Source organism: Gambusia affinis, linkage group LG08 (genome assembly GCF_019740435.1).
Source record: "Gambusia affinis linkage group LG08, SWU_Gaff_1.0, whole genome shotgun sequence".
NCBI classification, from domain to species: domain Eukaryota; kingdom Metazoa; phylum Chordata; class Actinopteri; order Cyprinodontiformes; family Poeciliidae; genus Gambusia; species Gambusia affinis.
In genome coordinates, this window is record NC_057875.1 from 13096978 (window position 1) to 13121132 (window position 24155).

The window sequence follows — 24155 nt, forward strand, 5'->3', positions numbered from 1 at the left end:
GTCAGGTTAAGATGATTCCACTTTTTAAAAATAATGCAAATCGCCAAAAGAGAAAGTCTTGTTTGCAGAGTACACCAATAATTTATTGTTTGCAGTGGGTTAAAAATGAAGGAGTAATGGTTGGTAAAATTGTTCAGTTCAAGAAGAGATAAGCAATTGTGATAACAGATGATGAGTATTTTCTATTACTGTAGAGGAGTCTGGCCTACTCTTCTTTGCAGAATTGTTTCACATTTAATCCCACCAGAAGGTTTTTCATAAAGGCCGGCCGGTTTCTGGAGAAGCCACAGGATCTAAATCTGATTTAAAGATAAAGTTTTTTGGTGCTTTGGATGATTGTCCTGCTACATAACTCTAATGAGCTTAAGGTCTCAAACTTATTCAAGATTTACTAGTTAAAAGCGTAAATCATGGTTCCATCGTGATGCTGTCTGGGATCCTGAAGCAACAAATCAGTCCCAGAAAATCATACCAGCACAACTGATCTTAACTGATGGTGTGATGACATTTTTCTGAAATCATGGTAGTTTCACATTAGGTCTAATAAGATGCACACTTTACAAAGAAATCCACTGTTTTCTCATCAGTCCACAGAATATTTTGCCAAAATTGCTGAGGTTAATCAAGATGTTTTTTGGAAGGCATTCGCCAGGATTTTGTATGATCACTGAAACACGGATGCAGTTCCTGCCCCGTTTCTCTTTCTTACTGTTTAATCACAGATGCTGCTCTTAACTGAGAAGAGTGAAGCCAGTTTTACTTCACATATTGTTTTGGGTTCTTTAGTGACCTTCTTGGTTTAGCTGCCAAAGGACTTTTCGAGTAATTTTGGTTAGTTGGTGACTGTCCCACATTTCCTTTATTTGTGACTTCATGTTGTCAAACAGGTTTCGTTTAAGTAACTTCTTATCTCTGCAACTCTGACAACAATCAGGCTTTAGGTGTGGCAACTGAAATAAAAAATGAAACAATTTTCTAAAAAATGCAGTCAGTTTTTTTGGGGATTTAACAAGGGCACCATTTTGGTTTGGATTTGGCCTTTTCCTTTAACAAATGTAACTATTTACTTTGGCTACACTGGTCTGATCCTAAACTTGTTGGTATTGTTTGAAGCATTTAGATAGTTACATAGACTAAAGGCAGCAGGCCCAATATGCTATTACGATATATATATTTGAACAAAAAGTGGCTATGTGTCGGGTTTCCTCAACATAAGATTCATAAAAACAGTAGAAAAAAAAAGACTCGCTGTTTTGAATTGTTGAATTATTTATGAGGGCGGAATATTTCCAACATAATTTAACTGTCACCACAGATGCTCTCCAGTGCTTTTTATTTACAGAAAAGTGACTTTATGTTACTGTACACTTTGATATTTCCCTTTTTAATAAATACCCATAGGGTAATAGGTCCTCCGTAGCTTTGAGTGCATTATAAAACACACAACCCTAAGTTAATGCATCCTTTACTAACCATACAAAACAGAGACGACATAGAAAATATAGCATTACACCATGTTACAAAGTTACAGAAAATACTTATATATATATCTATCTTTATAGATATATTGTCACAGAAAAACAGCAGAAAAGCTTGCGACAGGATACATTTGTTGTGTTTAAGTTAACTATCTGAGATGGAAACACGTGATGGTTGTCAGCTCAGAGTCACAGACCTGGAGTCCCAGGAGACGGTTAAGGCGGTGCAGCTCATCGCGACGAGATGCTGCAATAGTGCTGAGCAACGCCTGCAGGGAAACCTGCAGCTGCACCGGTATCCAAACACAGCACTGAGAGCAGCAAGGGCAACTCTGGCTGAGGTGTACATTCCTTAAAACAAAGGCACAGCTTGGCAGCAGCATTGCACTCTTTATATGATTTTGCTGCAGGTTCAGACAATCAATATGATTTGTTTTCCTCCATCAAGTGTTTGGTGGAGGAAATGATTAATCGGAGATCTGGTCGGGTGACACCACAATCATCAGGGCGACTGATGTAACGCCTCTTCAAACTTGTCAGTCCGGCCACGATTTCTTTCACCTTCCTCTTTGTCTTCGAGAGAGTTCAGAGACTGCAGCTGCCGGTTCGTCAGGGAAGGAGACAGAAAACCCTATTTGGCCCAGCCTGTAGTGGCCTCTCCGTTGATGTAGGCAAAGCCTGGAAAATGCTGCGAGTGTTCGTACTCCGAGTTTCTGCGAGGGCCGAGAGGAGAGTACATGTCCCCAGAGGTGGCATAGCGAGAGGAATGCATAGGCGGGCTGGAGTAACAGCTGTTAGCAGGAGACACATCTGGCCAGCGGGGGGCGATGGGCGCAGGGTGCAACCGAGGAGTGCTGCCCATCAGGCACGGCTCCATGCGGGGCATCTGGCTGTTGAGCTGGTACTGAGGAGGAGAAAGACAACAAGGTTGATCAGTAATTATTTTATAAGCAATTCAATAAAGTTTAGAACTGATCTTTGACATAAAAATAAATAAATAAATAAATAGGGAAATAAATTCAAATTTAAAGACTGAATTTTGTGTTCACTTGTGTTGTCTTTGACTAATATTTAAATTGCTTTGATGTCCTGAAACAGTTAAGTGTGGAAAACATGCAAATAAACTGGAAACCGGGAAGCGGGCATACGCTTTTTCACGCCACAGCATTGTTAACAATAACAAAACTAAATAATCATCACAATAAAATAAAACAACAAACCAAATATAGATCCAAGTATATACCTGAATCAATAAAAAAGGGAAAAATATTCTGAATTTCTAAAAAAAACAAAAACAAAACTAAATTGTTTTGCTGAATTCTTCTACCTGTAGTCCTTATGTTTAGATTGATGATAAGCTTTTTTCTTACACATCAACAAAACACCAATTTAAAACCTTGAAGGAAGCATGAAAAGCTTCCATCAGTAAACTCCCCCCTTTCCTCTGTGTCGTCTCATATGTGAACCTGTTTATGTGAGCCGACCCCGTCGATGGTAATTTCCGTCGGGGGGAAATTGTCTCACAAGTTGTGCCAAAAATGGTCAAAACAGAAAAATTAAGCCTCTCAAAAAAATTATTCGTCTTTTCCTTAAAAAATGGCTTTTCTATTTGTCATTTGCGTTGCCTGTGGTGACGGCGCACAAAGAACAATGAGCGAATCTGCCTGGCGATAAAAATACTCTGCACAGATGTGGATCCGGATGAGGTTGTAGCTCCATGCCCGACCTCTTCCTCTGACAAAGTGGAGTCATTGTGCTTCATTTAAGCTCAGACGGGTCTAAAAAGGAAAAGTGGAAGTAGGAGCCTTTTCCCTTTTTCTGGCTAAATATAAACACGACAGTCGATTCCATTATGAAGGATCACGGCGTGGAAAAAGACGGTCAGAGCAGAGCAGACTCCTCAGCTGCCTCTTGTTCACAGGCAAAGAAGGGGTCGTTGCATAACAATAATTTAATAAATGCCCCTTCTGCCCCGCTCCGAGGCTGCTGGCTCAAACACATGAAGAGACCATTGAGGGCTGGAGGGAGGAGTAACAGAGCGGGGCCCCTCTTGGCCCCTGGTAGAGCCACCTTTCACTGTCTGCTTCCGCCGAGCGGAGAGGGTTTGATTCAGAAACGTTTAGAAACACTGCGAGCTCTGAAGTCCGGCCGATTCCCCCCCCCCAAACATCATAAAAGCGGCGGAGGCTGGCGCTCCGTCGACAGGAAATTACCACCAAAAGAGCGAATTTACACCACAAGCTGAAAGAACGGCAACATCAAGAACCAAAACCTCTTTTTTATCCTTAAACCTTTTGTTTAAAACAATAAAGATACCAAACCAATTTCTTCTGCAGCTAATCAAGCTGAGTTTCTTGTAAGATTTCAGATAAATTAACAAGCTGGAACACATAAAAAAGAGCAGATGGGAGATGTGTGTGTATTCTCCCGGTGGACAATCCACCACCTTAAGAAAGTCTTAATATCACCTGAACCTTTGCACATTTTATCACAATACAACAACATCTTCATGGGATTTTATGAGATTGGCGAACACAAAGCAGTCCAGAATTGTGAAATAAAGAACAAATGATTTTTTTCCAGGCTCTGTCAGACAGGATGGAGAGCATGTTGACGACGATCCAGACAAATTTGCAGTACCGTAATTCCACCACACTTTGCGCCATCTGAACAATTCCAACGGTTTCCAAAGTGGAGAGATCTTGCGCTCTCCAGCCAATGTCGGGTTATTACGGTAATTTCACTCCCTACCCCCATTTATTTTGTTTTATTACAACAAAATAAATGATTTTAATTAGTTAAAACCTTTTCCTTATCTCATTTAAAATACATTTCTATGAATTCTTCTTTTTAAAGTAGGACTTTAACAATGAGGATGTTCTCATGTTTTACAAATAGGTTTTTCTTAGGGTCTACTTCTGAAAGCTTCCTCTCTTCACACCTGTAAATTAAATGCTAACTCCGGGTTCAGTGAGTCCAACATACATTAACGTTACTCAGCTTTGGTGCCTACATGTCTGACTTTTATCTTTTTCCATCAACTTAACTGTTTAAATAAAAGAGAAACCCATAAAATACGGATAAGCGTCTAGGACATTGTTACTCTTTGGTCCTTTAAACAAATGTTTAGATGTGCTTCAGAGTTAATTTTTTGAAAATGATTCAAACAGTGAGCTAACCCGATCCTGCCTGTGCAGCACTGACCTGTGCAGAGGAGCGGTGGTAGGCGGAGTAGTGAAGCGGGGCGGGGATGGCCGGCTCATGGGCCAGGCTCGGGTACTGGCTCTGGATGGAGTGGGGGTGCTGGTTGGTGTAGCTGCCATAGTTGTAGCTACCGCTGTATCTGAGACAAGAACAGCAGCAAGACGAGTCTGATTAGCAGTGGAACCGGTTAAATCTCCTGTGGGTGCATTTAACACCAGGGTGGTATTTACCCGTGCTCCTCCCTGTGGGCGTACACCGGCATCCTGTGGGCGGAGGACGGCGGCGGGACGGGGGCGCTGCTCCTCATGCAGGACAGCTGCTGCCCAGCCTCCGGAGCGGAGCCGCCCGCTGTGGTCACTGTGTATGTAAGGGACCAGGTATATGACTGAACAGCGCCTGGCAGACACAGAAACAAACGTTTCGGCGCGGAGTAGCTAAATAACGTGGAGCATTTCCAACCGCTTCGTTTTCTGTCCGGTCTCACCTGTGGAAGCGGTGACCCCTGTGTACTCTGGGGACAGGGCGGCAGTGGGGGAGCTGGCCGACGAGACGTCCACCGATTGGACGGAGCGGGCGGGAGAGTAGGACCCCGGAGATGGGGATGTGGGGCTGGTTTCTGTCAGCGTGAATTCCTCCTCTTGCTCTGCTGAAAGAGTCAGGAGAGGACACATTCGTGGAATCGCCATTTGCTGGACGCCTCCACAGAAACTCAGATTTTTGCTCATTTTTCTTTAAAAAATTTGCTCAATTGCTGTTAGATTGGACAGATAAGCTTTTCTGAACATCAGCTTTCAAATCTTGCCAATTATTCTCATTTGGATTTATTCGTAGATTCGTGGATAGACTTCTGAGGCTTCCTCCATTTTCCTGTATGTAAAACTTTAAACTTTGGCTTCGTGGGTCCACAGGATACATCTTCAAAAAAAAACAAAAAAAAAACGCTTGTCCCAGAGTCCATTTTCAAACTTTAATCTTACTCTTCATATTGCTTTGACTTTGTAATGGCTTCTTTTTCTGAGAGTGGCCTTTCAGCCCATGTCTGCGCAGGACTTGTTTTGCTGCGGTTAACAGTGAGGATGTTTCACATCAAAACACATTCAGACATATGGAAACTATATCAAAGGATGAACCCAATCTCTTCCTGGTATCTGATCTAATTCCTTCAGATTTTTTTTTTTTCAGAGTTTGAAGAAAGTAATACAGAAACAGGAAATAAAATTTCTGACTTAAGCTGACTTCGTGTAGCTTTACTCTTCACAGGTAGCTCAGTGTTTTGAGGCCTCACCTGTGCTCCCCTCCCCCTTCATGGCCCTCATCAGGTCGTTGGCCCTCTCCTGGAAGTGCAGCGACTCCAGCAGGTAGAGAACGTAATCATCAAACATGAGGTGGATCAGGTGGAAGGACCCTGCAGACACAAAAACACAACATGCCATCTCTTCCTGCTAAAACCACAAAACTTTTTTTACAGATAGGAAAATGAAAGAAATAAACGACGACTGTCTGAGCGGTGATGACTCCACATCCTGACAGGAGGCTCGCCGTCATTAAAAAAAAAAACGAACCAACTCAGCCTCAGAAATATGTCGGCTGACCCCAGATGTCACAGGGAGCAGATGAGGCAGCGGCATCACAAACGTGTCATTGTGCCGCCGCCGTGCGCATAATAAAAACACTTGTGGTCATTCAGGGGAGTGGGGCGCAATCCTGGACACTCATAAAATGGGGTAAAAAACAGGCAAACGCCTCGGGAAAGGGGAGGTGTGTCCTTTGTTAATTAGCTGTTTGTGCACAGAGACCTGCTTTATCAAAACACCGCTACCAGCTGTGACTTTCACTTTCAAAGAAAGGCGAGCAGAAGACGGAGAAGTCTGTTTTTGTCCCTCTTTCACGTTTACTGCTGCGTTCTAACTTTGGCTTGTGCACAGCAGGTTGTAAAAAAAAAAGGCAGCCATTTTTTATTTCTCCAACTTTTCTCTGAAGACTGCAGGCCTGAGCAGGAAATCAGTTTCTGATACTAGGGTAGAAATCAGCAGATTCACCTCCTTATATTTGACCAACATCTTTCTCCTGTCTGGACATAACATCAACATCTGATGCAGAGTCTGGGAGGGAGCTAAAGATTAGGGTGATGGCAAGAAGGCTGTCCAACACTGAAGACTTGGAGCTCATCAGTAAAGACAAAAGGACAAAATACATAAAAACCATGACTACCATAATAAAAAGGAGTCGATTATAATGTAATGCCAGTAGAGATTGTTTCATTGATTATAGAGAACATCAGTAACTTTAATTTTCAGTAAAATGTCAATAAAACCAGATTAAATGTTTTTTTTCAAAGCTTTTATTCTCTTTACATGCCTGCCTCATTTCCTCCTAGAAACAAACTTCTTAATAAATTTACAAGGGAGGTAAAGAGTTCAGGACCTTCATGTTTGGGTCCTATTTTCACTCAAGAGGATACAATTTGCAAGTCTGAACTTTGAAAGAGAACCAAAACGTCATCACTTGAAAGAACAGAATGTTGGACCTTTTCAACCAACCCAACCCAACCTGCAGTAGAAAAAGTACTGCTGACTTACTTCTCAACAAATCTTTCACACACACACACGCACACACACACCTACACATTAACAAATATACTGCTATGGCTTTGCAAAGAACAAAATGCATAAAACTACATTATTATTAACTTATGTTGCTCGTAGCAGATAGCCTGGTCATTAACCTGTCCAATAGCAAATTCCACAGAAACTGAAACATGGTGAAGTTTGGTTTGATGTCGTTCTAATGTCCAAGACTGGACAGCAGAGGTAAATAAAAGACGTCATAAGTAAATCCAGAATCAGTGCGACCCTTTTTGCTTGAAATAATTAATACCAAAATATTTCCTGAATCTCTCTAAAGTTGTACTTGTACCACAGTCGGAAAACCATCAGGAATCATTTCTGCGTTTCTATTTCAAATTAAAGCAATTTCGCCAAGTAATGTGCTTTTCTTTTAGTTTTTTCTGCAGATACTGAGAAACAGTGGCGCTTTCAATTCTTCATACAGTGGGAATCTCATTCTATGCCTAAAACTGACGTGATGTCATTTCAACGGGGTTTTTGTAATGTTTCACAAAGAGGATGGATTTTAACAGGTGGTTTATCTGCAGAACTTCCAACATAAAATCAGTAAAATTGCTTCAGAATATTTGGTGTCCAAAGCAGACTGTGAACTTGTCGTGCCAGCATGAATCGTTGTGGGCTCACCAAAGCTGGGCGCGCTGTGCAGGGTCATATCCCGGATGACTCTGGTACCAAAACACGACCACATCAGCAGGAACTGTTGGGCCACCTTCTTTAGCAAGCCGGGCCTCTTCCCCGCCACCTAGAGAGAGAACATTTCCATGAGAAAAAGATGGAGGTGGGGGGGAGGGAGCACTAGAATTAACCCCTGGGTCCATATTGGGGCTTAACCCTCAGGAACGAAAAACATGTCAACAAGTCAACTATTTAATTTGCCCCGGGGGACACGCCTTCCTATTGAACTATTGTCTGGGCGGTGGAGGACGTTGCCAGGGCGACCAAATTTTACAAGCCCATATCTGGCACATAATGGGTGCAAATGGGGAGCTTGAAGACATCATTAACTGGGAGGATTGGGAGCTAAGTGCCTCTGAGAGAGAAAGGCATGCAGAGGTGAATGGATTTTAGCACTTTGCTGCACAAACAGGTTTATTAAACAAAACTAATCATAATTGTCGCAGGTGCAGCTAGAAAAATTATCTCACTCTGGTTTGTGTGTTTAAAATTTTATTAATTTTTATTGTTTATTTTATTTTTTTCTTTAGAGCAGCCAACCCTAAAGTATCAGTGCTGTTTTTCTAATATATTTTTTCTAATTACTATTTTTAAATAAAAAATATTATTGCTTTCATTTATCATCAGTTTTTTCAGAATTATTTTTTAGACTGTAAAAGCAGCCTATGTCTATAAGCTGTGTGATTTTCTTGCTAAAACTCTGGCATACTGATGATATTTTACAAAGGTTTTTTTGTAAATTGGTTTTAAAATTAATTTTAAATTTCTGCTGTTTTGTCTGACCATTTAAAATTATATATAGTTTTGATACACAGCTAATATTTTTAATTTTTATTTTGCTGCAGCGGTATGTGACCTTCACCAAGCAGCCGTCCACCATGGAGTGAAAATCTCACCAACATCTATAAACAAAATAACAATTTTATTCATTAACTTCTTGAAACTGAAGCAAACATTCTAAAAGGCTTCCAGAATTCGATTTTATTCATTTTAAATGTTATTTCCAGACCTTCTGTTAGGAGAAAAAACTTTCAAAAGTGTAAAACAGATGACCTTGTCTTGTTTTGCAGCTATTCACATGTCTGTGGGATGCTGAGTCATTCATAAATCTTCGTTTATCTCTCACCTTGACGACGCAGCGGTCCACCATGGAGTCCAGCCACTCGATGTAGGCCTCAATTGGAGACTGCTCTTCCAACAGGTGGTCAAATTCCTGATACACTGAGTCAAGAGAGGAAAAAAAAACAACAACTTGACATAACTAGAACAACAGCCTCGTAACGCAGCATCGTCCACATGTCAGCGACCTCTGCTCCTCTCGGGAGCTGAATTGTGGCGCCTCGGCGGGGCGTTGGAGAGGAGGATGAACTTGTTTAACCTTTTGCTCTTCGTCCTCGGTGCTTTGACTCCGCCGGTCGTGGGAATGATCGTCACTGAGTGTGTTGTTTACGCGGCAGTGAGAGGTTGAGCTTTAAATGTGACACTTACAGTGCATAATAAGCTGCCTGTGCTCCTCCTGCGAGTCCTCCATGGTGTAAAGTGTCTGCTTGGTGATGCTGTTCAGGTCCACGTTCCTCCAGTCCTCCAGCATTTGGAAGGTGATGTCGGCACTGTTTATCACAGTCCGAGATGCCTGGGGGCCGCATGAAATGACAACATGACGCCTGTGTGTCGCTTATCTGATTCGTGTCTTTGTTTTTTATATAGATTTTAATAAAAACATTCAGAAACACGACATCCACCTGACAGAGATGGTTTAATGACGTTTGCCGCTTCAAAATCTGGGAGAATCTCCTTGACACTGGAAATAAAATAATAGAAAAATGGTCAATATTGAGGCTGCGGCTTATTACATGAGCATATAAAAATCATTTGTGGTTGACTTGCGTTCAAATTTGATGTTCCTCAGGTTTTCAGGAAGGTCATGAAGTGCTATTTTAAGCCACTCATCAAGCTGTTTGGCAAATTTCCGAATAACCTGAGTCAAGCTGTGCAGAAGAGAGACAACAGAGTGGATTTATAAGAGCTGCAGCTAATGAGATTTTATCCTGAGGTTTCATCTGAAGGGGCATAAGAAACAATCCAAAGCTTAAGTTAGAGCAACATTCGTAAGAGGAAATGCTTTCAAAACATTCATCAAAACAACTCATTAAATCTTTTTCTCTGCCGTTTGCAAGGTAAGCTAAGGCCACAGATACATTTAGCAGTAAATGAAGAAATCTGGACTATTATTATAATAAGACATTATTGGTAAGAAAAATGTCTATAAATAGTGACGTAAAGGTTTAACTCGTCATAATTCAGTTGATTGGCAGCGTTTGCATAAACAGTTTGAAGTAGAGACACACAAAGAAATCAGTTTTCAACAGGAACTGGATGATTTTCTGCTCTTTGAGCCCCATTTATTATTTATGAATTAAAAAACAGATATTGTTTAAAACATGCTGTATTTGCATGAGAGGCAAAACACCATCAGAATCTGTCCATTAAACACACCATGGTCAGGTGCCAACAGGCTTCCACCTCAGATTAAAGAGAGCGGTAATAAGAAGGTCAAATTAATTACACCAAAGTTGATCTTTTTTTATTTTTATATTTCCACCTTTGTGGTTTACAGAATATGCTGGATTGTTTGTTTGTAACATTTTGCAGGCGTTCAAGTTCGGTTAAAATTCTCAATCGAATCATTTTAGTCTGTGATATAAGTTGCTAAAAATAACAACTCTGAACATGAAGCAGCAACAAAGACACAGCAGGAAGATGAGGAAAAATATCTTGAATCCAGTCTAACTTCTAGATAGAACTATCTATTTGGTGGCCTAGAGCTTTGTAAACTACCGATCAAAAATTGGCCACAAAATGATCAACACATCTCTAAACTGAACCCATGCTCTCAAATCTGAGGAGGTCAAAACACTTCTACAGCTGAACATAAAGTTTTCCACACCACATAAATACAAAAAATTAATTTTTCTTACTGTCTGACATTAAATCAGACGAATCCTTTTCTGTTTTAGGTGACTGAAGATTACCAAAATGTTTCCTAGATGCCAGAATGCTGAAAGGTCATTCAGAAAATGACCCCAAAATCAACGTACAGAAGGGAGATTATAGTTTTCTAATATTCACAGCAACAACTTCACTGAATGGGTGATATCACAAGGAAGAAATACTGAAGCAATATCTTCAGAATGACTCTAAAAAAATTAGTTGACATAAAGACAATGAAGTCATTATAATGTCTGATGTCAGTCTTTCAGAAAATGTGTGTTTAGCACAGGTGAGGTGTGTGTGACCAAGACGGCTAACAACCCTGACCCGGTTCTGTCAGGAGGAACGGGCCAAACCTCCAGCAAACTGCTGGGAGAAGCTTGTGGGAGGCAGTTCAACCACATGCAGAGAAAACGTACGCCAACTTCTGAGACAAACAGAAATCATTTTCCTAACGCAGCTAAACAGGAGCCGCCTAGTCTGATTTAATCTCAGTGAGAAATGAAGGGTTTGTGTCTGCATGTGAGCGTCTGGCTGTAATCCCATCAGACTGAAGGCGACTTGGAAACAGATGCTCACCTGTCGGGTAGTGCTTGCAGGACGGTGGGCATCAACACCCCGGAGATGGCTTTGTAGAGGATGGAGTCACAAACACCGACGATGTTGACCACAGTGGGAGAGCCGAGGACAGGGAGCATGTGGGGCGGCATGCCCTGCCAGAAGTGCAGCAGGAAACTTTGGACCTGCAGGCGCCAAGCAGGCGATGTTACAAGAAGAGGTTTCTGCTCATGTTGCATAAAGAGGGTAGAGTTCAAAACCTTGCCTCGTCAAAATTGGCTCTGATAACCGTGTCCAGTATCCTCTGACAGTGCGTTCTGTACATCATGATGAACGTTGACACCTGAAAGCAACAGCAGAGTATTAATCTGTCCGCAGCAGAAAGTTTTACAGTCTTTTTTCCCTCTTTTAAGGTGAAACTTAAAAAAAAAAAGTGTTGCAAAAACAAGAAAATAAATCTGCTTGTGAACCAATAAATACATGTTACAGGTCCAGGCTGGAGCAGAGCGATATAAAACGAGCTTTAGAGATCAGCAAAACACAAACCATTTAAAATCATGGCCCCCCTTTTAAAAGCCGGACAGCTAGTGCCCGTCTTTTGTCCACTGCTAGATCTTATTATCTGCCCCCCGAAGATTAAGAGTTAGTGAGGAGCCAGCACATAAATCCTTAAGGTTCTTCTCTCAACGCAAAGCCAGATAAAAGAGTCAAAGAGGGGGAGCAGAATCTGTCCTTTACCCTCTCCTCTGGCAGGCTGGCAGGCAAATTTAGGTCTTTGACATTTGGAAACTCTGGCAGGAGCGTCCCCAGCTTGGAGCGCGGTGAATACGCCACTGTCTGCTTCGTGACCTCTTTCTTCCCCGTCTCGTTCACCCACGCCGCCCCCTTTTTGGAGTACATCACATCGTAGTACGGCGACGTCTCCTTCACCGCAATCCCGTAGTAGTGGTACCTGAGGAGGACAGGATGTCCTTTAAAAACACAATCATCTACCACTATGAGCAGCTTCTAAGTGAATTTGTTACATCTTAAATGAAAAACTATCCGTTTAAGTTCAGTGTATCTTTTTCCGCTTGTTGTTTGTGATGCGGACAGAAGAACAAAAGTCCAAACTCACTTGGACTGTCCTCTTGTCCCCAGTCGTCTGGTTGTCAGTGCTGGGAACTGCTGCCTTATAATCTATTTATAAAAAGGAGATCAGAGCTGTCAGTACAAACATGTTCAGTCATAAACGTTTATGTGTCGGGAGAGCTAAAGACGCCCCACTTCATATTTTATTCACTACTTCAACTAGGAGGAACCCTAAGAAAGTGAGTTCAGGTGAAACATCTAAATAAATCCATTTTCTCTCATCTATTTATATAAATAATCTTGGGATATGTCAGCATGGTATAACTCTACACCCAGCTGTGGCTCACCTCTATGCAAAACATGCAAATATTCAAATACTTGCAAAGTAGCAAAAGGTCCTTATTCATTTGAATAAATTTTTTTAAAGTTTAAAAGTACTTAATGCCAAAAAAGCACCTAAAAAATGTTTTTTTTTTTAATATGTTGCAACCCATTACTTCTTAACCCCAGAAGTTAGGTGGCACCAAGTATCTTCATTGGCAGAAAGAATCTGTTCAACACTCATTTATAAACACAAAAAGCAGTTTTTAGCTTTACAAACCAACCTGACTATTTTCATAAGTAGATGCCCCTCTTGTTAAATCACTCAGAGTACATTCACTGAATAGATGAGCAGAAATTTTCCACATCCAGGCCCAGAATCAAGAAATGACCCAATAGAATCTGTCTGACAGCATGAAGTAGGATAAAAGTTGTCAAAAACTAGCATATGACATTTAAAAAGGATTTCTAAGGTATGGAGACTCTATTGATGAACGAATTGATAAAACAGTGGGGAATCTTTATACGACTGCTTCAATGACCCAAACAGGAGATGACAAAAAAACAAACAAACCACAGAGCAGCATCTAAAGCACTGAATTCATCACTTTCCTCAGTGTTGAGGTCTCAACAATAAGAAATAATCTGAACTAAACTGGAGTCAAAGTGAGAGTTCAAATAAGAAAAGAACAGAAAGGCTTTTATCACATTCCTGGAAGTATGTCTTCATGATAAATATGATTTCTCTGGGCTGGAGAGACAAAAGTGTGACTTTCTGGACGGTGTGTGTCCCGTTTCATTTTTTATAAAACCAACAACGCATTTCAGAAAAACGACATCACAGTAAAGGTAAAGCGTGGTGGTAGTACTGCGGTGATGCATACTTCTGATGCTTCAGAAGCTGCACGACTCGACGGACCCGCAGATTCTGCAGGGGAACGTCATCAGCTGTTACCTGGAGCAGCAAGACAACGACTTAAAGGAAACCTGCAAGAACCGAAATATGACTGAGATGCTCCAATGTGAGCAGAGAGTCTGGTTTTATGTGTAAAAAGTATTGATCTCTGCAACATGCTTGATGCAGATTCAGTTCTCTTTTAGTAATTCTTAGTCATTTTAAAAGCAGCTTTCCTTCTAATTCTTGTAATTAGATTTTTAGAGAAGAGCATGGAATATTTCAATTTTTTTAAAAATTTATTTAACCCTTTCATACATAGTTACTGGACAGCTACCTAACAGCCATTTGGTTGTGTTTTTGTGTTTCATTATACAATGAAACATGACTTAACGTAATGTTTTGATTGTTGATTCTATGTTGCATGACTTTGTGTTTTTTATAATGTAAAGCACTTTGGAATGCCTGATTGCTGGAATGTGTTATACAAATAAAATTTGATTGATTGATTGACTGACTGATTGATTGATCATACAATACACTATTAACTACTGGCCATACACTGCAAATTTTTTTGTTAAATCCAATTTGACAGAGAGGCGAAAGAGCAACTCCAGGATATCCAGTCCCTCCTTCTACTGTAGAGGACTCAAGTGATGAGACATCAAATAACCCTTAAACACCAAAACTACTGATGCATTTTCCAAATAACAACTTTGTATTTGGAGAAAATTATGACTGACCACCTAGAAAAAAGTCATAGAATCCCTTAACAAAATAAAACAGTTATAAATAAATCATGACCTTAAGGATCATAGTTCATGCATGAAAGGGTTAAGTTGCTGTCATTTCTTTTATAGTATTGTTGATTTAATTAGGCTTATGACTTTCCAGATCTGCATTTCTGCATAAAACTCCCCTGCTGTTTCAGCAAGACATTAAATACAAGTAAAATAAATTCTGTCACTTCTGTGATGTGCAGTCATTTGACTCGTTCCTTTCTTCATCAGCCTCTCCCATCATCACTCCTTGTCGTTTTCATCTCCCCTCCTTCCTTCTTTTCTCTCTCTTTCTTTTTTTTTTTTTTTGTCTGCAGAGATTGGCTCCTCGGTCCGGCTCCCAGTGCAGAAACTTTAGCAAACAGTGTAGCTCTCCATTGTGTGGGATGAAAAAAGGGGCCAAGCTGTGAAGTTTCTGTCAGGCCCCGCTTGATAAATGAGCAGACAGGGAGGCAGCCCGGACCCTCTCTCGTTTTTTTGTCCCGAATCAATGAAGCCTTCCTAAAGGACACCCCACACTGCTCCAGCCACTGATCTAACATTCCGCAACATCTCACCCTTCCAAATTTCCTTTAATTACACATTAATCCAGGCCCCTTCTCTTTTTCAATATCTTCCGACAGGAGCTCGCGGAGGGGCGGGGGCGCGCTCGGGGTGGGGGGCTGGGGCCGGAGCCCGGGGTACAGGGGACGGCTGGGGGCAGGAAGGCTGAGGAACTTGTTGGGGTTGTGGGAACAGACGAAAGCACATCTCCTTTGGCTCTAGATTAAATGTTCACACTGAGCTGCGGTCGACGCTGCAGCCCAAAACCGAACCACACAGGAAAATCTGCACTCAAGTAAGAGTAGCATTACTACAGCATATTTTTACTCAAGAAAAAAGTATCTAAAAAGGTAGAGTAACTAATCAAAACATCAATCATTTAATGTTTAAAAGTTACATCATCAGATGGACCGAAATGTAAAGTTATGTGGAAATGATGGCATTTTTTTAAATGACCAAATGAAAACAGTTCATTTAGATAACATAACTACAAAATAACAAAATCAGGCAAAAGAAAAAAACGTCTTTTAATATGAAACTCGTGAAACTTTAACAAATGAAACTTTATGTCTGGTGATTTGTTTTTGTTTGAAACAAGCTGGTTCTTCATCATTGAGTGAAGTTACTCACAGAGGTTAGAGTATCCAGAAATCTTACTTAAGTAAGAGCAGCAATACTTCATGATAGAATTACTGAAGTAAAAAGTAAAAAGTAAAGCGTAGTAAAAATACTCCAACCAAAATTTAAGTAAATGTAACTGAATAAATGTAACTCGTTACAACCGAACTCTGGAGCGTGACTCAGTTACAGCCTTTATTTGACCTCATACACAATCTGTGACGTCACTTTAGGAGATTCGATTAAAAATATCTCAGGAAAATGAATTTAGCGCAGCATGAGTTACACTGGGAGTGATGGTGATGAAAACCAAAATTCGGAGCTCACCTTTCCAAAGCTCGCTGCGTTCACAGGTTGCGTGTCGTGCTTCTCGCTGAAGTCAAGGTAGTGCATGTAGAGCGCACTTCTGGGGATGCACACACCTTCTGCTATTTCGTAGTTTTCCTCTAACCTGTGGCACAACACATGTGACGGGGTTGCAACCTCTGGATGAGCTTTAAGCAACAAAGTCAGGCAAAATATGTGCTGGAGTTTAATTATTGACATGTGTGAGATTCGACACTGGAAAATTATGTGGAGGGAAAACGTCTAATAGTAGAAGATTCGGTTCAAAAGTCTTTATTGGCTTGCATCAGCTTCAGCAGTGACTGTTTTCAATCATATTCAGCAAACAGTGATAGTTGCTCAGTCAGCATGCTGTGGTACGCAACCTTTCATCAGATAACATTTCATTATGTAAACAGCAACCGGTCCACTAGGAGCCCTGACGTTATAAAGTAAAATAATTGATTTGAAGCAGCAGCTGCATGTTTTGTCAACATTCAGATGCTTCTTCGCTATTATTTTTAGCCAGTTTTCAGAGTTATGTCGCCACGACTGCATTAAGCCGTTCAGAACCACAGTAAATCGTTTGGATGTACAATAATTTAGAGCTCATTAAAAACGTTCTGCAAAGCAATCAAAAACAGCCTTTCAAATTAAAATACTTTTTATGCTTATTTAAAGGATGGCTAGCTAAAATTACACCTGCTTGATTTAAGGAAAATTGGTAAATGTAAATGTTATTCATGGTTTATTTCGATTCCTATGGCTACAATAGCTGCCATTATGCCTAATTTTCATTCTCTCCTCATTACTCTTAGTCTGATTTAATCCAAATTAATCTAAATCAAGTGTGCAGTGAGAATCCATCTAAATATATTTGATATGCAGAGCAGGAGTTGGTGTTAACAGAAATAAACAGTGCCTACCAAATATGAGTTGCAATTTTGATATTTCAAATGTTGATACTGTAATGAAGTTTGTAACTTGTTAAATTGTGCAGAGATTCTGTGCAAAGCTTCGATTATCTGCATGAATGTAAAGAAAGTTTTTTCCTTCCTCCTAAATTGTGCGTTTAGCTCTCTTGATTTGAAAAAGAGAAAAAGAGAAACGTATCTAATACTGAACCCTGAGGAACACCATGAGCACAGCTGTCTAAGAATTTAACAGAAAAATAAAATAAACAAAGACTGGTCTTGACATGAACAGTTTCTATATTTTTGTAGGTGGAGGATGGATTCGTTAAAATGCATCTTTTATGAATAGCATTTTATGAATATTTGCTTCCCAACATTTCTGTGATCATCTTAATGCATCACATTCAGTCATTGTGAAAAGAAAGTAGAAGCACTTTCATGATCCAGCTTTATTTAAATGCTTAAAACTAAATTCATCTAATCTATCGTGTGTTGTTTTATACAGGAAGTAAGATTTTAGTCATTTCAGGAGCTGCAGCCTCTGGAGGAGGTGATAGGTTTTACTTTTAGCTGATGTGCTAAAAGTAAAACCTATCACTGCCATGACTGTGCTCCTATAGAAAGTACCGGATCCCTACAGTATTTTAATGTGAACATTTTATAAACTTGAATGTTAAAGACTTTTATTCATCGTTTAATTTCGACTTAGTGTTAACGCAAATTCTCCACAGACACATTGTGATTAACCTTTTTTATTCACACAACAAAGATGAACCAAACTGAAGACCAAATAAAGGTCAACAGGAAACGATTTTGTCTAAAACTCAAACGTGACGGCTGTAGTCTGACAGCTTGTTCCCTTAAAATGCATCTCCAGGTCTGAGTTTTTAAAGTTCAGTGCTTTTATTTGTTTTCTATTTTGCCTTTATTAACTAGAAAAATAAATGAGTTTCACAAAAGAATAATTTTCTTTTGTGTTTGACGTCTTTAGTCAAGACACCAACCCATAAAATAATTTTCTTTTTTTATGACCATTGTAGAAGTTGATTTAAACCCACAAAATTATTCAAACCCCAGCAGAGTTAGCTTTATGTTTGCTTTTATTCAACCATGTAGGAGGATAGGCACTTTTAAAAAAATAATAAAATACATTATTATTATTGTCAATCTTAAATTTTATTGCTTTTGACACTTGAAGAACTTTTTGTGTTAACCTTTATATTTGTTGCTTTATATTTGTTGCCACCTACATTTCACCTTTGTGGGACAATAAAGGCTGTTTCTATTTATGTTTTTATTTCTAAGTCAATATAAGATGAATATCAATTTTGCTTTATATTAAGATTTTATGAAAAAAATTGCATGTTAAGAATTATTCCTAGTTTTATAATAAATGCAAGAATCCTTACTGGAATTACAAAAATCAAACCTCTTTTATTGTTTTTGAAATTGCTGATCAGTTTTTTAAATGTTTTCAGTGGTTTGTTAATAATTTATCTTTGGAGCTGGAAGTGTTGGAGGGCCTCCTTGACATCACCCTAATTTTAACTCCCTTCACAGATTTAATATAAGATTCATATCAAAACTGACATTATTTCCAGTCAAACAAAATATTATTTCAAACTGGCTTGGGGTTTGAATAAATTATACTGCAGCTGACAATACTAATTTCATATGTTTTCATATTTACAGTACATTGGAAAAAGCCTGCATAAGTTAAACTAGTTCATTATTATACTAATTGGTCAAAAAGACAAGCAATAACAACAGCAGTGGCACAACTTTTGGGACATTTGTTTACCAAAGGAAAACCAGCAAACATGCAGAAAACCCAACTTCTCAAACATAAGGAACTGGAGAGCTACCAGAAGAAAACGCATTTAGGAATACTTTCAAACTCAGCAGAATTGGAAGATAAAATCAGGTCTTGCTTTTGTTTAAACATAAAAGTTTAAGATCTGATGGAAATTGAGACTTAAATGAAGCAAATTCTGAAAATAATCTGATAATCTGAGTGAGCTTTTAATGTACAGCAACTAAAATTCCCACAATTCTGATTTAAGACTGGTTGAAAAAATATATGAGGGTTACAATTTTTTATTCTTTAAGAATAAAAAAGGTGAAAACCTCATATTCAACATAGACATCCTGTGCTTGCACATTAATTGTTCCTCCCTATTATTTTTATTATATGAGTTTTAAATGCTCTTCTTCCTTTATTATTATTATTATTATTTTTTTTTAAAAAGAACATTTGATTTTAGTGACTCACCATTCCAGAGTAGCTGGTGTTGAATGCGGTTTAGTCGCTCTGTTATTCTCCTTTTCCTCATCTGCAGCAGTCAACAAACATCAGAGTAAATCAAATTATTAGCGGGGCAGAAAACACCCTGATTCTGTGTAGGTAATGTGACCAAACAGCAGCAGGTGAATGCAGTGAAGGAGTCTGAAACAAACAAACGTCTGGAGGTTCGCTGCTTACGCTCGTCGTTGGACATGTTCCCCAGAGACGTGTGGCTGGAGTATCGCTTGCTCTCACTCTCACTGAGGCACCTTTCGATCCAGCTCTCTATGAAGATTTTAAAAAAAACACAATATTTGCTCTTTAAAAGTTCTCCTATTTCTTTAAGACAAGATCTAGGTAGGCTAAAGGGCTAGTTTGTTTTATTTCTCCAGACCTTTTCGGCACTGGAGGAGCATCATCCGGCAGCAGAACAGAGCAAGAGCTGTATTTACATAAACATCGTGCGGGACACTTAAAACGTCACTAATGTGACAGGCAGAGGCCACAACAAGCGATTGTGTGGGGCGGCAGCGCAGCCGTGGGTCCCGTTTGAGATGTTTTCAGCAGGACGGCAGGAATCCAGCATTGTTCTCCAGAGACGACGAGATGAACACACAGAAGCTTTAAAAAAAAAGAAAAAAAAAGAAAAAGAGAGCCTGGGCGCATTTACTGAAGCAGTCTGCTGGAATAGAGGCTTTGTGCTCATTTGATTTCTGCTTAGAAAAAGCCCGACTGGTGTTCTCTCTGAGAGCGAGCAGCAGCAAAACAACAATGCTTTCATGTGGGAGCTGCATGATAAAGTGAAAATCCTTTTTAAAAAACACAGAAAAAAGTGAGTCAGCGGTCAGAAAAGAAGGAAAACGAGATTGGTTAATAATCATCTTCTCTTTAGTTTTTATATGAGTATTTAATTTTTTTTTTCATGTTTTTCAAAGGATTGTGTTATTAACTTTCTGCTTTAATTTTGAAACTTTTTGTTAGTGGAGCTGCTGTTAAGAGAGGATCCAGGTCACAGCAGATAATAAAAGTTTTTGGAAGTTAAAATTTACAGAAGGTGCCTTTCAAAAGGACACAACAAAAAGTTTTTTCACACTACTACATACAACTTATAGTGAGTTTAGCTGTCTGAAATATTTTGAGGTGCGTCAAGTTTGAATTATTGCCATTATTCCCACTTATTTTGCTTCAGATGCATTTATTGAATCGAAGCCTTGCAGTTTGTCCAAACTGCCAGTTTGTCCTTCTTTTCCCATTGAAAAGACAGAAAAGAAGCAGCTTGGAGATGCATAAGTGAATCCACTGAAGTGAAGCTAATTCTCCACAGAGACTCGGAGCTCAGGCTTCATTTGCCACAAGAACAGATAAGTTGGGGGGATCCAAATAATTGGATTAAATCCGATCAACAACAGAGATGGATGTTGGCCCGTTTATCAGCAGGAACAAGCGACACTTTCCTGCGAAAGCTGCCAAATTTCACCAAATGAAAAAACAAAGGAGAATATGTACGTTTTATCCTTTGTATTTTGAACTACTAATTGTTTAAAAATAATCGCCATTTTTCACAGTTTTTTGTTTTATACTCAATACTTCGGGAGCAGGTGCGCCTCTCTGACCGCCTTTTCTGAAACAGATCCTGATAAAATAAAAAAATAAAAAATAAAAAATCAGATTCCTGTTTAGCAGAAATGAGACCAAAGTGCTCCAGAGCCGGTCCAGAGAAAGTTTGAGACGCTACCAAAAAAAAAAGGGCGCAGCTAAGAAGCGGAAGTTTGCGTCCAGTTTACCAGGACTGACCTGTGGAATCCATGTCCGGCTCCTCCAGCAGCCCGCAGTGCATCCTCTTCCCATCAACGACGCCGGCTCCTCCGAGTAAAATGGCTCAGTGCACGCGCTCTGTCCCCCTCCTCCGATGATCTCCTCTCGGCTCGTCCTAAGGCTCCCTGACCACTGCCCGTCAAGGGAGATGTTGAGGCTCTGGGGTTCGCCCGGAGAAGGGCGGTGTTGGCGGAGGAGGGAGAGAGAGAGAGAGGGAGAGAGACAGAGAGAGAGAGAGAGGGAGAGAGGGGTTGGGGCGGGGGGTGTAAAGAAGGGAGCAGGAGACTCCAGAAATCCAGCGGGGGGAAAGCCAGACCCGTCAAAATGTTTGCTGATGTTTCATGGGAAAGGGGCTGATTTTATAGGAGCCCTGATGGGGACATGTCATTGATAGGCTTGGAAGGCTGATGAATGGCCCCAAGTCAGATGGGGATGTGGCAGAGCTCACTGGAAGTCTTTTGTGGGGCTGTTTTGAATAAGAAAAGCTCCCTCCAAACTAGAAAAAAAGAGGCTTAGATCTACATCCTAACACTGTGGCCTCCCCACTCTCAGTTATGGCATTTCATACATTTTATACACCCTGAAGCTCCAAATGAACTCACTACTCAACTTTACAGTTTTTTTTTTATTTTTTTATCTCTTCTCTCCTCCATGAACACATCCCACAGCCACCTGTTGCCTCACTTGAGTCGCTCCTTCAGTAAAGCTGCTCCTCGATGTTCCTCTCCTTCCAAACATTTTGAAACTTTACAGAGGCATGTTCAAAGTTGAAGTCTTCGTCGTTCGTTTTTTTTTTTTTTTTTTGCTCACTCTTTCGCCTTATTTTCTCTTTTGGTGTGCCTCTGAGAAGAGGGAACGGCCACAAAAGAAGACGGGGGGGTGGAAGTAAAAGTGCAAAGCCCGAGGCTGGGAGGGCTCTGATGGAGTGCCTGAGAGCTGGAGAAGGGAAAGCTGTGATTAGAATATGAATGGAACGGCAGGAGAGGGGGGGAGAGGAGACGGGCCGAGGAGAAAGGCGGATTATGGCTGAATTACTCACCACACCACGGTAGGCGAAGGAGGACTTTCTACTTTCTCGGCTCGCAGGCTGATACTTCATGCTGCTGCAGACACCTGATGCACGGCAGGGCGAGGAGGCGCGGCTGCAGCACCCAGACTCTCGCTCTGCGTCGCTCTCAGACAGGAACAGGTGCAAAGCAAACAAGATCTGATTCGTTTCAATCATTAAATTATGTATATTTTTTATTTCCTCGTTACAACCTCGTGGAGCAGAACAGGTGCAGCCTCTTATTATTATCACACTCTCACTTGCAAACGCATACATCCTTGCTTTTGTGGCGTTAAAAAAGGCCCCAGTCGAACCACGCGCACGTGTGTGTGTGTGTGTGCGCGTGAAATTGGGGGGGGTGTCGGTGTGTGGTTACGCTGCAAGCGATGTTGGTAGCCACAGTTTAAAGAGGAAGCCATACGACTCAAAGCAGCTTTCTCTCCCCGCTGACATCAACACGACTTGGGCGCTGGCGCTCAATGTCCGAGTGATGTCAGCGAGCGCCGTGGCGACCCGAATCCAGCTGCCTGCTTGTCACGTGGCCTTCAAAATGAGAGGTGTCAGCTCTGGCTGAGGCGCTGTGACCGCCTCCGATCGCACACAGATTAAAAGAAAAAAATGAGAAGATTTCATGAGAAGCCAGTCGGTTCCTTCTTAGGAAATATAGCAACATTTAAATTAGATTAGAAATGTTATAATTTAAGAAACAAGTTAAAATTCATTAAAGGTCATTTTTAATAATTAAGTTTTCCAGTGTATGAATACTTCAGTACTTCCTTATGTAGTTATTTCTAGTATTATCAAGTAGCAAGTGTTGGAATTTAATGATTTATCTGGACTGTGTTCAATACCAATACTGAATAATTACTGTGAATTACATGCATAGACTGAACTAATCTCCCACTAAAAGCATCAAATTGAAGAAGAAAAAATAATCTGCAATTCTTTTGCAGCCATCAATTCAAAGGCTGGAATAAATCTGCCTGGATACTGAATTGCTCTTCCTGGAGGAGTTGGTGAGTCTCACTGATGTTTGGTTGCCAGAATCGTGTTGAAGATTCAACTGGTTTGTTGCTTTGAGGTGATGTAAAAAACAAAAAAAACAAAAAAATGTGGAGGTCATCTTTTTCTATTCACAACCCATTTTGTGTGATAGAAATAAAGTGTAAGAGAAATAATTCACCACATTGGTTCAACATTATATATATATATATTCACTTGAGTTAATTTTGGTAAATATCTTTGAAGCAAACGTCTCTAGATGGTGGTGAGATTTTAGATATTCTTATATCCCCGAGTTTCACCGGGACAGTTTTTAGACTTTATCATGTAAATAAACATGGAAAATTATTCACTCTCCCTGACACTTACTTTTACATTTTGTCACATTACAGTCACAGACTTCAAGGTAATCACAAATTGTTCCTGGATTTACCATGATGCACTACTTAGTTTCAGCCTGCGACCAAAAATTTCCTCCAAATATATTGTTGTATGTTTATGTTAATATGAGAAAATGTGTAAAAAAAAAAAAAAAAAAAAAAAAAAGTCCTGTTAGAGAGAGCAGACACACATTTGTCCTAACGACACTGTGGTTTGAACAATTTTTGACAATTGTTAAGGGTTAGAAAGATTTAATTTAATTTAAAATTATTTCTAAATGAATGTTGGGTCTTTCTGGTCTGTAACAATTTTAATTCTCTGAAGAGCAAAGAAACATTTTGTCACCTCCCTAAAATAACAAAATCACTTTTGGAAAAAAAAAAAATGACATAGATCATTATTTTAGGAATTTAAATTTAACAATTTAAATACTTCCAATACCTGATTCAAAAATCTGTGAAGTTTGAATATTAGAAGGAGATATTATTGATTAGAAATGGCATGTAACTATTAATAGAGACAGGAGAAACATAAGGGATCCAGTTTATGGTGGAGTCTTAATATTTGTAAAAAAAAAAAAAAAAAAAAAAAAAAGCAGATTAATTCAATTCAGCAACACACACAAGA

General features: G+C 39.9%; 1 protein-coding gene across 3 annotated transcripts; it reads right to left on the reverse strand.

The window, feature by feature from the left end:
- Window positions 1–1316: 1316 nt before the first annotated feature.
- rfx4 (regulatory factor X, 4) lies at window positions 1317–24125 on the reverse strand. Of its 3 annotated transcripts, none has more exons than XM_044124565.1 (19): window positions 22137–24125; window positions 21077–22033; window positions 19481–19567; window positions 19271–19331; window positions 16088–16211; window positions 12651–12712; window positions 12272–12485; window positions 11799–11876; window positions 11555–11718; window positions 9872–9972; window positions 9727–9785; window positions 9473–9617; window positions 9111–9205; window positions 7934–8051; window positions 5968–6087; window positions 5167–5325; window positions 4913–5078; window positions 4683–4821; window positions 1317–2382 (listed from the first exon to the last, which is right to left on the reverse strand). In XM_044124565.1, exons 2-19 carry the CDS (start codon window positions 21117–21119, stop codon window positions 2110–2112), a joined length of 2208 nt encoding a protein of 735 aa, XP_043980500.1. In that variant the 5' UTR covers window positions 21120–22033; window positions 22137–24125; the 3' UTR covers window positions 1317–2109. The 3 variants fall into 3 exon arrangements, with proteins under 3 accessions (XP_043980500.1, XP_043980501.1, XP_043980499.1); XM_044124566.1 differs by having other exon boundaries at window positions 4913–5039; window positions 5167–5328; XM_044124564.1 differs by having other exon boundaries at window positions 5167–5328.
- Window positions 24126–24155: the final 30 nt, after the last annotated feature.